Below are 15849 nucleotides of genomic sequence, written 5' to 3'. Positions count from 1 at the left end.
CATAATAAAGAAGACACTATTACATTTAATAAACCTGTAATGTCATAGCCGACAATCTCAACATTTTTGCGGCTGACATAAAAAAGCCTGAATTAATCTAGTAGAGCTTAAAATGTTATAATATACTAAAAACAAAAAATAATAACAACTGGTCACAATCCTATAAAACAATCATTCAGTTACAAAAAATAAATAAATAAATCCTATAATTGTGGCGTTTTACTTGCTTGATGTGTGTTCCCCAAATTACATACCACCAAGCATGAATTAAATAATGATTAATAAATAACCCCCATGGTAATCATCATAATAAAGTATCCCAGTCGTGTCTTGCCTATCCAAACATCTCAAGGGGGTGGCTTGGTGGCTATGGAGACGGAGGATTACAACAACAAGGATATCAGTCATCTTGGCCTCTGATACATACTGAGAGGTATCTAGAAACGAGCTAAATGTAAATATGGCTGGAGTCCATTCCTATTTTGAGGACATGTTTATTAGTGGGGTTATTGATCTGGATGTTTTTAATTTCATTTCTATTCTCAATCCAAACATACCAGTGCTGTTTGGTAATCCAAAGATTCACAAAAATATTCAGGACCCCCCCCCCCCCCCCCATGCGTCAATGCAAAATGCAGCATAACATATGCAGCGGCCAAGGTAGTGGACACAATTCTCAAGAAATATGTAGCCAGTAAATCGTATATTTCAAAGGATTCATGGTAATTTTTGGCGAAGCTTGGTTCAGTTCCATTCAGCACACACAGCCACTTTCTAACCATCGATGTTATTGATTTATATTCATCTGTTCCTCATGATGTGGCAGTGGAATGGATCCAAGTAGTTATGACCACGAAACAAGCACCAACACGAGATCTCGATGGTCAGAGAACTCTTAGATATCATTTTAACTTGTAATTTCTTTTCATTCAAAAATCGATGGTTCCATCAATTGATAGGAGTACCTATGGGGTCCCCTTGTGGGGCCAGTGTGGCTAACCTTGTGATGGCTTACTGGGAGAAGGAATTTGCTTCCCCTAATGCCATAATTCAAGAAAAAGCTTTATTATATACCCGCTTTTGGATGATATTTTTATCATCCTTAAAGGGGATCAAGTTGTGGCAGATTCTCTAGTTGAAAGCTTTAACACCTCAACCGAATTCTTGAAATTTACTTCAAATTTTTCAAAGGAAAGGATCGCCTATTTGGATGTGGAATTATTCAAGGATACTGTGCAGGGCTGCTTTTTTGCCAGAATTCATCGGAAGTTAACTTTCTCTAACTCCTATTTACATTTCAATAGTGACCACCCTCTCCACCAAAAGAAATCGATAGTTAAAGGCCAACTGGTCAGGGTGGCCAGAATGGTGTCGAGGGAGAGTGACTTTCAGGAGGAGTGCCGTTTTATCCTAAATCATTTTTCTAACAGAGTCTACCCGGAGAGCCTCATTGCTGAATTGTGCAATGAGGTATGCATTGAGGGAAAATGGCTTATTCCTCCCTATTTTGAGTTATCCCATGGTAGATTCCACTTCATCTTCTCAGGCTACCCATACTAGTAGCATTTATTCTTGTAGTTTCACCACTACTTTTAATACGGATGCCAGAGAAATAGTTTCAATCATCAAGAAGAATTGGTGTTTACTGCCTGTAGATAATCTAGGCCACTCCAAGTTAGGTTCTTATCCTAAAGTGATTTTTAGGAGAGGGCCTAATATCCAGAACATTTTGGAAATGAAAGCTAAGAGCCTTGTATCTAGATCAGGCATGTTCAAATGCAATATGTGTAAGTATTGCCGGTTCGTCAAAAGAGGTACCTGTTTCATGATTAGGGATACCAAACTCCATATCAAGGGGAGATTTAATTGTTGAAGTAGTCACGTGGTTTATCTGGCCAAATGTTCGTTGTGTCCTGTATTTTATATCGGCAAGATGGACAGGAGGTTACAGGAGTGTCTATGCGAACATTTATATGCCATCAAGAAAGAAAAGACGGAAAATGCTTTGGCGAAGCACATCAAGGAGAACCCTGACCATGAGTTCACCTTTATGGTCATAGACCAATTAACTTTGGACAATAGGGGGGGTTCTGAATCTTTAAAGCTGGAATTTAAGAAGTTGATGTGGCAGTTAAAATTAGAAGCCTATCACCCTCCTGGTCTAAATAGTATGCTATCCATTAATAGTGTCTTAAAACTGAGAAGTTTGGATAGGTAAGACACGACTGGGATACTTAATTATGATGATTACCATGAGGGGTTATTTATTAATCATTATTTAATTCATGCTTGGTGGTATGTCATTTGGAGAACACACATCAAACAAGTAAAACGCCACAATTATAGGATTTATTTTTTTTTTTGTAACTGAATGATTGTTTTATACGATTGTGACTAGTTATTATTATTTTTTGTTTTTAGTATATTATTTTATTTTAAGTTCTACTAGATTAATTCAGGTTTTTTTATGTCAGCCGCAAAAATGTTGAGATTGTCGGCTATGGCATTACAGGTTTATTAAATGTAATAGTGTCTTCTTTATTATGTTATAGTTGGTTTAATAGAAATAGAGATATGGTAAACGTGAATGTATTAAATGCTTTAGGGTGAATTGCTTTTTAGAAGTTGACGTAGGAAGGCGTGTTGATCACATGTTCTGTTTTTAAACATATTAAAGTTCGTCATGGTAGTGGCGCGAGATTTTAAATTTCTGATGAAGTTGGTGTAGAAGCGCCGACGAAAAGCTACATTGAGTTGTGGCTTAAATAAATTATAATATTTTTCTAGTGGTATTCAGCGTTTTCACTTTTTGGATTACTTCATTGACTGGAATCATGGTGAGCTGATTGGCAAGCTTTTTGCAGTAGTATATTTTTCAGCCTACCAATTTGGAGGCACCTGACATCTGGGCAAGAAAAACTGAAGAAAATGGCATCGGCTGGCGCACTGACGTCAGGGAAGAGGTGACAGCAACTGACGCCGGACCTAGACTTTGGAATTCTGGCCGACTGCGGGTAGCCTGCCAGCAGGATAACCCAAGAATAATGACTGCAACAGTGAATACACTTGAACATATACATTTATGGTAGGTACACAACTGTACTTTATGGCACTTCCTCAGCACAACTCCGAAATCGACAGGATTATGTGTTTACCTGCCCGAGAACTAGTTTCTCTTCCTTCAATTTAAAAATCTTCCAGCTTTAAGATGCAATGATATATTTTATTGTTTTTCTTCTTTCTTTAAGAATAAAACAACCATCCACACTGTAATGTCAGTTATAATTACCTCCCCTTTGCTTTTTCCAGATACGGTTTGGCAGCAAATAATGACTGCTTCACAGCCACCAAAAGCCTTGGCAAGCGATGTCATTTTTTAGGAGTTGGTGCTGATGCAAAGAACTTTGTGACCTCAATGAACACAATTACCTTTTTTCTCAAAGCAAGCAGTATTGTGAAAACTTCAGAAGTTTACCAGATGTGCGTGTGTTATGGGATGCTCACTTTTTCAGTGCACTTGAGTTATGGGTATGTCTTGGTACGCTGCACTTCCCATGGTGGGAGGGGGCCACTGAGTTTTAAACCTAGAAATAATTCAGATGGTAGAACAAAACAGTGCAAGTGGGTTTCTGATGGCTAAAATTAAGAGTTGTTTTTATTTATTTGTTTATTTATTAACATTCGTTGACCGGGAAAGTCCACTGGGTCAGAAACCTATTTTCATTGGAGGCTTGGGGAGTAAAGCTCCAGTTACAGATCTAACATTTTACAGCAGGATAATATTTACAATATTGAAACAGTGCACAAAAAATATTATACAGTTTTTTTATACACTCTGGTTAGGTGTTAGTAGTAGACATACAATATATATCCCCCACCAACAGGTAGTAGTTTTTTTTTTGTTTGAAAACAAAAGAAATGGGGTTGAAGAATGGTAGCTTCTCGAAGCAGCTGTTTTTTTTTTTTTTTTTCTGACTTGTATGCTAATGCAAAACTCAGAAGTCAGTAGATCAAAGGTGAAAACATGCGAGCAGTACAGTTGATAATTGTCTCTTAGTATGTGGAGCCCTGTGCAACTGCTTTTGCTGTCACTTTATTTATGGTGGGTTCTATTGGGATTTTTCATTGTGGGGGAGGGGATAAGCAAAGCAGTGTCTATTTTTTTAACGTCTGTGCACTTGAGAGGAATGTGGATAAGCATGAATTTTTGACACTACATCAGATAAATTTTCCATTGCATCTTTTTCTGACACATGTATTCATGGAGCTGGATAGTTTAATTCTCCTAGTTTTTATACAAAGGTGGACTATTTGTGTTCGGTCATGGGGTGCATGAGGGAGATGGTGTGTTGTTCCGCAACGTTTATGTGGTTGGATGTTAAAACGTGTAAACTTGTACTTGCTCTTTGTCATTGTTGTTTAAGGGTTACCCTGGAGTTAACAGTTTCCACATTATTGTTAAAAGAAATGTATTTATGTGAGCACTTTGGGAGAAGGTATTTGGTAGTGATTATCAACTTTGAGAATGGGGGGTGGCTTGGCAGCTCTGCCTTGCGCTCATTGTTGATCTTTATCTTTTCATCTATGGTTTTATTTATTTTATCTATATCTATATATATATATATATATATATATATATATATATATATATGTGTGTGTGTGTGTGTACACATACATATGTACAGTGTGTATTGTTGTCCAGTCTGATTTTTAAAGTGAAGCTGTTGTGATGTTTCCGGAGCAGTTGAATATTTGCCCTCGTAAGTGGGTGTTGTATTTTCTTGTCTTAACCTACTGGAGCATAGTAGCTGTGTGGTTTAACATGCATAGTCTTTTTACATATTAGAAGTCTCATTTTAAAGGAGTCGATTTGATCTCCACGATGAGTTGGTGTTACTTTAGTTATTTCTGTTCAAGTTTAGTACAGTATTACTGTACACTTGCAATGCAGTTGACGGTTCAACACAGAATTATAGGGGTCTTCTGTGGTATGCTTATTGCATCTCGTCACCTTAGTGAGATGTTTATTGTGCAGTTTTTGTGTTCTGTTCTGGTTAGGAGTTGCAGTCAAGTTTCATCATTTCAGTGGTGTTTAATTTTTTTTCTCTCCCTATTCTGACAAACCAGCTGGGAAGGTGTCTGGTGCTTTGTACTGTATGAGTGAGTATAACTGTATTTTTTCCATGGGTCAGTGCTATTGCCGCAAAGTAGTAGGCAATAAAGTTTGTGTACAAAACTACAGCCTAGTTTATTTGCATTTTTGGGGTAATTGAAACAGTGAATCTGAGAAGGTGAGAAGCTTGATCTTTTTTAATTGGAAGGATTTAATGGATTCCTAACTTGTAGTATGGGTTGAAATCCTTAACTTCCACAAAGGCCAGACTGTGCAGTTGTGCTTTCAGTTCCTCATCTGATGAGCTATACAGTTTTAAATCATTGACAAAGGGAAGATGAGAGGTCTTTACACTTTTGTCGTTTTCGAGGAGCCAAATTATAGCCATGGCCTAATCTGTTACGTAGACAGTTTAAAGGGTCAAGGGCAAGACAGAATAGCAGCGGTGACAGAAATTCATCCTCGAATACCCCCCTTTGAATTTTTATCCCTGAATAATAATTTGTCCTTTATCATGCCTTAATTGCAAAGTGGTCTGCCACTGTTTTACAGTAATGTAATTGGTCAGTGTAGGGTGTATCTTATACATTTTAAGCACTCTTTTATCCATAAATGTGGGATACTATCAAATGCTTTTGTGTAGTCAATCCATTCTGTACTTAGATTCTTCCCCTTTTTGACAGTTCTCCATTATGGTTTTATTTTGCAACAGATGATCCTTTGTTCCATATGGCTTTTGTATTACCCTTTTATTCTATTGCCATGATTGAATTTTCTTCAAAATGACTGTAAACTCTGTCTACGTCAATTCCGGAGTATAGTTTATACGTTGTCTGAAGGCAAGTTATTGGTCTGAAATTTTTAGGATAACTTGCAAGTTCACTCTTAAGTAGGAGCATTGTTTTTCCTGTTGTTAACCATGATGGTGGCTGTTCGAGGTGTGCATATAAAAAGTTCTTACTCATGGCTAAATCTTCATGCAAAGATGTTAATACTTTTAGCCAGAAGTTGGGTGCTGCTTCTGGGCCTGTGTTTTTCCACTTAGAGGCTTTTCTTAACTTTATCTCAATTTATCTGGCTGTTACTTTATCCTGTTTTATATCCTGTACCTTTGAACTGCTGTGGTGGTACAGCAGTAGCATTGTTGCCTTACAGCAAGAGATTCTCCTGTTCGATTCTCGACTGGAGTGCCTTCTGTGTGGAGTCTGCATGTCCTCCCTGCGGTCGAGTGGCCTCCGAAAGACATGCGTGAATCGCCATGCCTTTGCTGAAGGTTGGGCATCAGGCTGGCAACTCTGTCCCATAAAAATTGACGGTCAATCATTAGTGGACCGGAGTTCCGCTGTGGCGATCCGTAACCGTGAAAAGCCGAAAAGACAAACAAACCTTTGAACTTCTTATTCTTTCTTTTAATTCTTCTATCCATTTAGTATCTTTGTTGTGTTCCACAGAATCTTCATAGATATGTCTCCAAAATGCATCTATTTCTTCTTTTTTGGAATGTATTTCCGTTCCTTTCATCTTGTGTCCCAATTCTCTATAGAACTTTTTAGGGCCATCAATGCATGTCTTTGTTTATCTGTGTATCTTCTAAGTTGTTCTGCTTTTGCTGAGATTTTTAGTTTATTTGCAATAGTGCAAGTTAGATCCTGAATCTGTTACAATACTGTGCATTGCTTTTGTCACATCTACCTTTCTGAGTATTTTTGTTGATCTGTTCCCTCTTCTGTACTCTTCTAATAGTGACAATTCTTGTCTTAATTGCTTTATAGTTTAATCGATACTTCATGATGGTATTCGATTTCTCCCCTTCCTTTCCCTTACTGCCCTGTGTTCTTGTGGTAGAATCTGTTTATTAATTTAGCTGCACAGCAATATATCCTTTTTACTTCTGTTATATTGCATGGATCTCTACGGACAGTCCTAATTACTGTATTTATTTGTTTTATCAAACTTCTGACTTTTTGGGTTTTACCTTCTGCAGTCTATTTCTTTTATTGATTGTCTACCTCTATTAAATCAAGCAGCTATTCTCTTAGCTCATTTTTTTCTAAACTAACGGCACGTTTTTTGTTCTCCATTTTCTGCAGGCATTCTGTAGAGAGGTTCTATAGCATCGTCCTGTGGCACATTCTCTCCAATTGTATCCTGTGTCATCCATTGCTGGATCATATGGGAACTCACGGGCCTATCAATCCTCAGCATTGACTGCGTCAGAGTTGCCACAGTTTCCTATTCCTTCCCTTGCTGTCCAGCTTTAAATGAATGTTTATACTGGTTTCTTGTGGAAGGCTCCAAACTATCTTCATATAGTAACTGCCCAGTTGCTTTCCGTTCCACTGGTTTCTCCTTAATTTGGATGTCTGTTGCTCTATCCTGCTGTGGTGCTTTGAGTTTGATTTTCTGCACTGAATCCTTCACTTTGCAGGGACTCCTTAACTTCAGTTTCTATTTCTTTAACTTCTCTATTACTAATCTTCTTTTCTACTTTCTGTCTTTTTTTTTTTTTTTTTTTTGTATTTTAAAGCTTTCCATATCCATATTCCTTTGCCTATATTTCTCTTCAAATATCTTTGGTGCTGCTCTTACTGTATTGATTAATTTTGCTTTCTTCTTTGCATAAGTATTACACCATATTAGATCTCCTTTTCTTTCCCACATCCATATTTCTTCAGATGTCTCCTGATCTTCCTGTGTCTTGTTACTGTGGGGACTCGTTCCATCATGCTGTGATGTAACCTGTATTAGACCTACACCAAATCCTTCACTTTACAGGCATTCCATAACTTCATCTTCCATTTTTTTAATTTTTACTTTACTACTCTTCTTTTCTGCATTTCCTCTTTGATGATATTTTTTATTGTGAAATTTTCCATATTTGGATGCTTTTGCCTGTATTTCTCTTTGAATATCTTTGGGGCTGCCTTTTTTGTATTGATTAATTTGGCTTTCGCCTTGGCATAAATATTGTACCATATCAGATCTGTCTTTCTTTCCCATGTCCATATTTCTTTTTTATACTTTTCAAAAATCTCTAGGTTTGTTGTTTATATTTTTGCACTTCCTCAGATGCTTCTTTTTCCAAAAAGATCAAAGTTTTAGTCTAGATAATATTTTTCACAAATCTGTTGCATTAATGAACACACATTTTTATTTGCGACTTATGACAGTTTTTCTTGTGAAAGTATTTTTCTTTCCTGTAATCTCTCTCTTTTTGTGCATCTTGTGTCTGAAAATTCTGGGCTTTTTGCTTAATAATAAACATAATTTCTTTCTTCTCCTCAATCCACTGTATTGTCTGTATGGCTCTTCTTTGGTCTATTAGTTTTTGTGATTTTTAGGTACTGCTAATGCCTTCTACAACAGGAGGACCATCTTCCCCCTGGGCCTGGCTTAGCCCCATTATAGGAATGTGTTCGTATTTTAAGGATTCTACACTGTAATTTTTTTCCAGTCCTGGCACCAGTTTGCCTACCAGGATTGGGCACTTTTTTATCCTGGGTCTTGTGCACTCAGCTGGCTTTTTTTATTTTTGACCTACTTTTGTCCATGATGTATGCTATATAAAATATAGTCTTTATGTCAGTGTCATCTTGGTGAGGTTTTGTTTAAAATGGCGCCCGCCTAGTGATGGTACTCACCAAGACTTGAGGATTAATTCAGTTTCAGCAATACTACTCTCCTTTGCTTTCTGACTTATCTCCATCAGGACCCCTTTATAGTGTATCACTATAGTTGATGCAATGCTTGGGATTTACTCCAGCTGACAATCCATTAGGGAGGAGGTGTCTCCACTGTTAAAATATCTTTACTTATCAGTTGAGCTCCCAGGAAGCTTCTCTTTAATGAGTCACAAACTTCACATCATCCCTTTGTATTTGTACAGCTCTTCCATCCAGTGTCAACTGTTTGCATTTCATGTATGCCCATTAAATATGCACTTGTTTGTTACTTGTTAGTGTTTGTGCCAGGCGTTCATCTGTTTTCAGTGGAAATGCAGGTAATCTGACAAGCTTAGATGTACTTGTGTAGTCAGAAGAAGACATTACCATATGCACTTTGCCTGTACATTCCCCCTGATCGTGAAAGCTTTAAAAAAAAAAAAAAAAAAAAAAAAAGAGAGACTGATGCAAATTAGTTATTTTAAAGGATGAATGCAGCTATTGACTAGTCAGAGAGGAGTGACACCTTGATTTCTTCCAGTTGACAAAATGGGGCAGTTTTGCACTTTAGAAAGGAGCCCAAGTTATGCTCCATTTAATGGAGAGAAAGGAGCATGTTTTAGATTTGCTATGATGACAGAAGTCCTTGCTTTCAGTTAGAGGTGAGATGTGAATGTAAAATGTGGATCATCGTTTCTGGTGAGGTAAGTTAGCATACTTTGAGATTAAAGTACTGTGACACATGATTCAAGTTTTGTTTGTAATGCTAATTCACTTTGGACTATGGCATTATATGAAATTGTACAGTACATGTAGTCAGTAGTACTAAAGCAAATATTGAGATGGACAATAATAATCAAGCCTTTGTGTACCTAAAATGTGTCTTGATATCAAGTGGAGGGAAGTGTAAAATCTGAAATGTGAATTTTTCTTTAACAAGGTAAAAGAATTTGGGTACAGAATTTATATAGCTGGATGTTCAGTGGCCCTTTGGGCCATTCTTGGATTGGTGAGACTGGCTGTTATATAGGAAGCTTTGTACTGTTTTATTTTTTTTTTTTTTACTTTCAGTTCATCTGTTGGGTTTATCCAGCCGCCTGGCTCTGAACAGTACCCTATCCCTCCATCTCCATCCCCCTGCAGTGCTCCACAGATACAGCAGCAGTATTCAGGTAGGTGAAAGGAATATTTCTGTGATCTGAAACAACAAGCTGCCAGTGTTTGCAAAGTGCTGTTATCTATAAGCTGCCTTTATTGCTGTGGGTTCTGCTTTGCATTGTGTAGTTTAAAAATGCAGTCTACTTGGAGACTTCATTTGGCAATGAATATAGTGATACTGGACTTTAGTCAGATATTAAACCAGCTAAGAGTTTTTTTTTTTTTGTCGTACACCCTTTTCCACTGGATTCAGAATGGCGGTTGCAATTATTTTTTTTTACTCCTAGAATTTATTATATATTATCTGTCAGTACTGTACTCTCAGCTACAACACCGGTATTCCCCAAATTAAAAAAAAAAAAACATTGCTCTGGCTCCAAGGAGCATCATTACTTATCTAGAAAGTCTTGCCAGTTCAGCTACAGCTACATTTCTTCTGAGCACATTAACCTACAAATGTATTTATTTATTTCCAGTTTAATTACCGGGGAAGTTCACTGGGCCCAGAGAGCCCGTTTTCAGTGGAGGCCCAGGGAGAAAAGCTCCATGAAACAAATTACAGTAAAGATAGCAGTCGAATAAAAATAAAAGTACAAATACATATCAAATAATACAAAGCATGGGCAATATTGCCCATAGTAGAAAATATCGTATAGATACATTTTAACAAATTCACACAGTTAAAGTCAAAAGCTATTTACAATATTTACAGTTTAGCAAGGTTATTGCTAAATTAAGTCAATTGTCTTCTGTTAAAGAAACACACAGGATGCATAATATGAACTACTAAGAATTCAGGACTCCACATAACTGATAAGATCTCATTTTATCACAGCTTGTACTAAAAACACTTTCTGTAAATTTGCCTTTTTCCTAGAGCAATGTGCCTATTGAATTGAAAGATGAACAAATTAGTGAAAAAAATGAGTTTGTGTAAGAAATTGTATGGTTGCTTTAGACATTTAAGTTAATTTGTTCTTGTGATACGGTTGTTTGCTACCACTTTTAATTGAATAAGTACCTTTACCTCAATAATGTAATACACTGCAAAATTATTACAGAATGCAGTTGTTTTATACATTTCTGTTTATATGCCTACCACAATCACACTTCCACTATTTAACTGACATTGACACATCTTTTGTATTAAAATAAAGAAAAAGAAGGCTCCCCAACAAGGTACTTAGCTGAATAGGCAATAGTTGCAGCAACGATAACATGGTGCTTAGACCGATGGGAGCAAAGATCCTGCGTTCAGACTAGAGGCAAGGTTGTCTAAGAATGCTACATTCATACTTCCACTTGTATACCTCTATGCCTACTGGCTGAGGTCATACGTCATATGTATGGAGCATTCAGATGGTTCTGCTTTGGTATGCTGGCCAGACATCAGGTTACCTCTGCAGGATAGCCCATCAGTTTTGGAATAGTGCAATAGTGATCCAAGGAACGACAACTGAATTGTTACTAGATAAAATGCAGTTGCTTGATTTGTTTGCTGTAGACCACTATAAGGAATATTCTCTCATTTTTCAGGCTTGCTCCATTTTTTTTTTTTTATATATATATATTACTGCACTGAGTTTAAGCTTGTACTATGCATGCAGATGCCGCGGTGGTATGGCGGTAGCGTTGTTACCTCACAGCAAGAGGTTCTCCCATTCGATTCTCGGCTGGGCTTGGGAGTGCCTTCTGTGTGGAGTCTGCATGTCCTCCCCGCGTTTGGGTAGCGTTCGAAAGACATGCATGCGTAAATGGGTGCGCCTTCGTTAAAGATTGAGCGTCGAGCTGGCACCTCGGCATTTCATAAAAATCTACTGCCAATCATTAGCGGACCGGAGTTCCACTGTGGCGACCCCTTACCAGGAAAAGCCGAAAGACAAACAACAACAACTATGCTAATTGTAGAAACAGTATATTTGTAATGGTTACAGTCTGGCTAGCAGTGGCCCAGGTCTTGGCAAAAGTGATCCTCTGCCCAGTCCACTTAAACATTTTTAACAAATAAATGTGTACTAGTATCTCTGTCTTAATGTATTTGTTTAATGTTATGACTCTGTATACTGTCAACAAAACTTTCATTTTTTCATGATTTTGTTTTATATTTCCCAAAACAATATCATTAGGTTTTACACACACTGATATATAAAATCCTGTTCATCCTGTTTTATGCTAGGGTTATCTGTTGAAATTTACTTGTTGATGCCATGCTGCAAATGAATGCTAGTTGTTTATTCAGAACTTTACTATTATGTTGAGCTCAGCTGGCTCATTTCTCTTTAATATTCTTCCATTTGTTTTCTTCATGGGGATCTGTCCCCCAACCCACACTATCCATAAAGTTTATTTTGACAATCTCTCATGTTCTTTATAAATATTTTCAGCCTCTGTACAGAGCTGAGCTACCAGCAAATTTTCTATCTCATGTTTTTTTTTCTTTCCAAAGGAAATTGTGGATCTGATGTGGAGTGTTGTTGGTTTATTTCTAGAAATCTAATCAAAATTCTGTACATTTTCTGTAAAATGCAGCAGACATGATGCTCGGTATCTGTACACCAATATTCACTGTGACTTAATATGCTGCCTTACATAGTCATGCAGTTCTTCAGATCCTCCAGCTCTTTGCTCCTACCGCAGTTCAGATCCTGATCCTTGCTGCTCCTGAGGTCCTGTCTTCACATGCCTAAACAACATAACAGATAATGTTTGTCATTACATCACTGTGGCTAAAGCATAAAGCTATAGGAAAATTATCCTGCCAAGGATATTGTATGACCAGCCAATGTACTAAAACATTTCTGTGCCTTCCTCATGCACCGTTAAGTCCAGTAAGGGATGAGAATATGCTGGTATAAATAGGACATACCAGTACCAAATTTTAGAAATTTCTTGCCATTGAAGAATTCACTAAGACATCTCATCTGTACTGCATCTTTTTGTTTGTTTACATCCAAAACAGTGTGTAGTTTAAAAAATGTAATCGTCTGAATAGCCTCAAACTCTTCCTGGAGAATCAGTGATGCAACATCTCGGCCCAGGTGCCCATGGTTACTGAGTCGTCTTCGTTGGATATTCCTCCTTAGTCAAGGAAGAAAAGAAGAGGAAAAAAATAAAACATTAAAGAGGGCTGTGAATGGATGCTTCCATTTACCTCTTTTCTCAATATGTGGTTGACTACTCACTGTGGTAGTGTCAGAGCCCTTGAACCGTTGGTTTGATCTTCCCAGCTGCTCTGGTGATGCTGCATAGGAAGTTGGTAAGGGTCTGGAATCAAGTATGCCCAGTCAGACCAGGGGTCAGCCTAGAAGGGAAAATACTTTTGACTGATGGAATGGATGGTATACCTCAGGGCTTCATAAGAGAAGAAGTAGTAGGTTCTGTCAAGGCTGTCTGAAGGTCGGATAATTCCAAAACTATTAAGATTGAGATGCCTAGAAAAATAATCTCAAAAAATCCAAATATCTTTCTCCACCTTCAACAACAGCCAGTTTAAAGGGGTCAAAAGTGGAATGGTAGGGATTTGTCCAGGAACTCTTTAGAACGTTTCAGTCTCTACAGTCCATTCCCCAGTTTCCACTCATTCAAAAAGAAAATTTTGCCGCCTTCCTCTGAAGAGGCACTGCTCTCTTAGTCAGCGGAAGAAAGACTAGTTTGAATCTCAAATTTCTGTCTTTCCTGTACCTTGTAAATCTGAGTCAGAGGAAAATATTTCTTCTGAGTCTTCTGTTCTCTTCTCTTCTTTGTCCACTCTTCCACTCTTTAAGAAACAACTATTAATATACTTTAATAAATTCTGGCTTTGCTCTTGCACCAACCCAGACTGACCTGTTTGCACCTTACTCTATCATTAACCTTCCTTAACCACTTTGACCCTTGCATCTACCTCAACTCTCCAACTAACAAAATTTCCCTTATCTTTGTAAATATTACATTATTAATTTTAAGATTTCTGACCTTCCTTTTGCATTGCTAAGAGTTAACCTCTAACTTAATCTCTTTCTAATTTACCCTTTTCCAGTTAGACACAAACTATAATATAAGTGATTATATAACACATTAGTTCTATGCAATATTTGTAATTGTAAAATTGTTTTAGCCCTGGAGCTTTTCTCCACAGGCCTTTTTTTCTAAGTTAGCTTATTTAGTTCATTAAGATCTATAATATATGTGATTACATATCATTCTTCCCATTGCATAACACACTTGTACTATGTATTATTTGTAAAATTTTTTGTACCTCTGGAGCTTTTCTCCCCGGGCCTCCACTGAAAATGGACATAAATCCAGTTGGACTAGCCCGGTCAACAAATGTAAAATAAAATAAAATAAATAAAATAAATTTAATTTTCTGGCACTATTTCAAAAACGAAAGATTTGTTCAAATGGGAGGGTAGAGAGATTTCAGAGGCACCGAAAAGGTATTATGACCCAAGTCTGCATTCCCTCAAATCCCTGGCAATGCCTCTAGTACTTGGGGTTTTGGAGGATACCTTTAATTCAGACTGTACTTCTAGATGTCCAACCTTCTGCACCAAAGAAGCCTGATTGGCTATATGAAATGCCTAATTCTCATAAATACACATTCTTGAATCGACTAGCTGACCTTGTTGAGATTTCCCTAGAGAAAGATTATACCTCCAAACCCTCAGCCTCTTCTAATTCTGGCCAAGTGAAAAGGACAGTAGGACATTTTGTAGGTAGAGGAAGAAAGGGGTATGCTTTTTGACTCCTTGCCTTCTGAGTAATCAGCTGCCGGACCAGTGTGGCCAAGTACCTCCTTTCTTTTTTTTTTTTACACATGCAGCAAATTATTTCTAATCTTCCTGCTTCAGACTCAAAAAGTACTTTCCTGTCATACCTGGTTTCTTATGTTTCACAGGTCACAAAACGCTCAGTCATGTGTCTGAAGCACCTGCCACAGGGTCTGTCATGTTAAGGCATGCTTGGCTTAGGTTAGAGTTTCCCAGAGGATGTCAAATCCCAGATTTTGAATGCTCCCATGGAAAAAGGTTTCCATTTTGGTAGTTCTTCATCTGAGGTCCTTAAGTGGTTAGGAGAAAGGAATAAGTTAATGCAGGGAGTAAAATGGCTTTCTCTGTCACCAGTCCCTAATGATGACAAAAATTATCCATCATCAAGCCTTCAGTACTTTTGCAGGAAACCATTTAAACCAAGTCAAGAAAAGTCAGTTAAAGAAAACTTTGAAAATAAATGGTAAGGGGACCCTAAGAAGAAGAGGAATGGTACCGAAACGAGTGCATGGCAACCTAAGCACTCTTTCCCTTCCCCACTCTGCTCAATTCCACAGAATAGTAGGCAGTCTGCTTCCACCTTTGCATGTCTGGAAAAAAAATGATTCAAGGGATTACTAATGGCAGTGGGCTTCCATCCCTCCAAGATCAGAAGTCATGCTTCCTCAAAAAAAAAAATGTATGTTTCCTCGGATTCTAACAGACATGCTATCATAAGATGTTGTAGAACCCATTCCCCCTTTCCAGCAGGGAAAAGGCTTTTACTCTCTGATTTTTCTTGTACCCAAGAAAGAGGGCTCAAGAAGGCCAGTTCTGCATGCTTCATTTCTGAATGTCTTTCTAGTTATTCCAATTTTCAGGCTGTTTTCTACAATTCCTTTTTTCCTCCTATTCTTTTTTTTAGTAATCCTAGACATTAATGGTAGATATCTCCAGTTTCCATTTCACAAAAATGTCAGGTGTTAAGATGTTGTGCGTCTGTGTTATATTTTCAGTTTACATCCTTACCATTTGGATTTTCTGCAGCTCCAGGAGTATTTGCAGAATGCCTAGTTCCATTTCAGCTGTTTTCTGCAGATGTCAGGGAATTCACATAAACTGGTTGATTTGACTATTCAGCTTAAGACACTCTGGCATCTGTGACTTCAAGGTAGCTGCATTCTGA

The 15849-nt window shown here is 37.6% G+C and overlaps 1 protein-coding gene across 1 annotated transcript in view; it reads left to right on the top strand.

Annotated features, from left to right (window-relative positions):
* R3HDM2 (R3H domain containing 2) overlaps window positions 1-15849 on the top strand; it is a 2908810-nt gene that overhangs the window by 2465920 nt on the left and 427041 nt on the right. Inside the window, exon 13 of the mRNA XM_044083626.1 lies at window positions 9847-9947. Within this exon, the coding sequence (XP_043939561.1) occupies window positions 9847-9947 (101 nt within the window). The remainder of the gene's footprint in view (window positions 1-9846; window positions 9948-15849) is intronic.

Source organism: Protopterus annectens, chromosome 9.part0, assembly GCF_019279795.1.
Source record: "Protopterus annectens isolate FY-2018-M chromosome 9.part0, PAN1.0, whole genome shotgun sequence".
Lineage (NCBI taxonomy): Eukaryota > Metazoa > Chordata > Ceratodontiformes > Protopteridae > Protopterus > Protopterus annectens.
The sequence above is the reverse complement of the archived record's forward strand: the minus strand, read 5'-3'. Positions and strand labels throughout refer to the sequence as shown.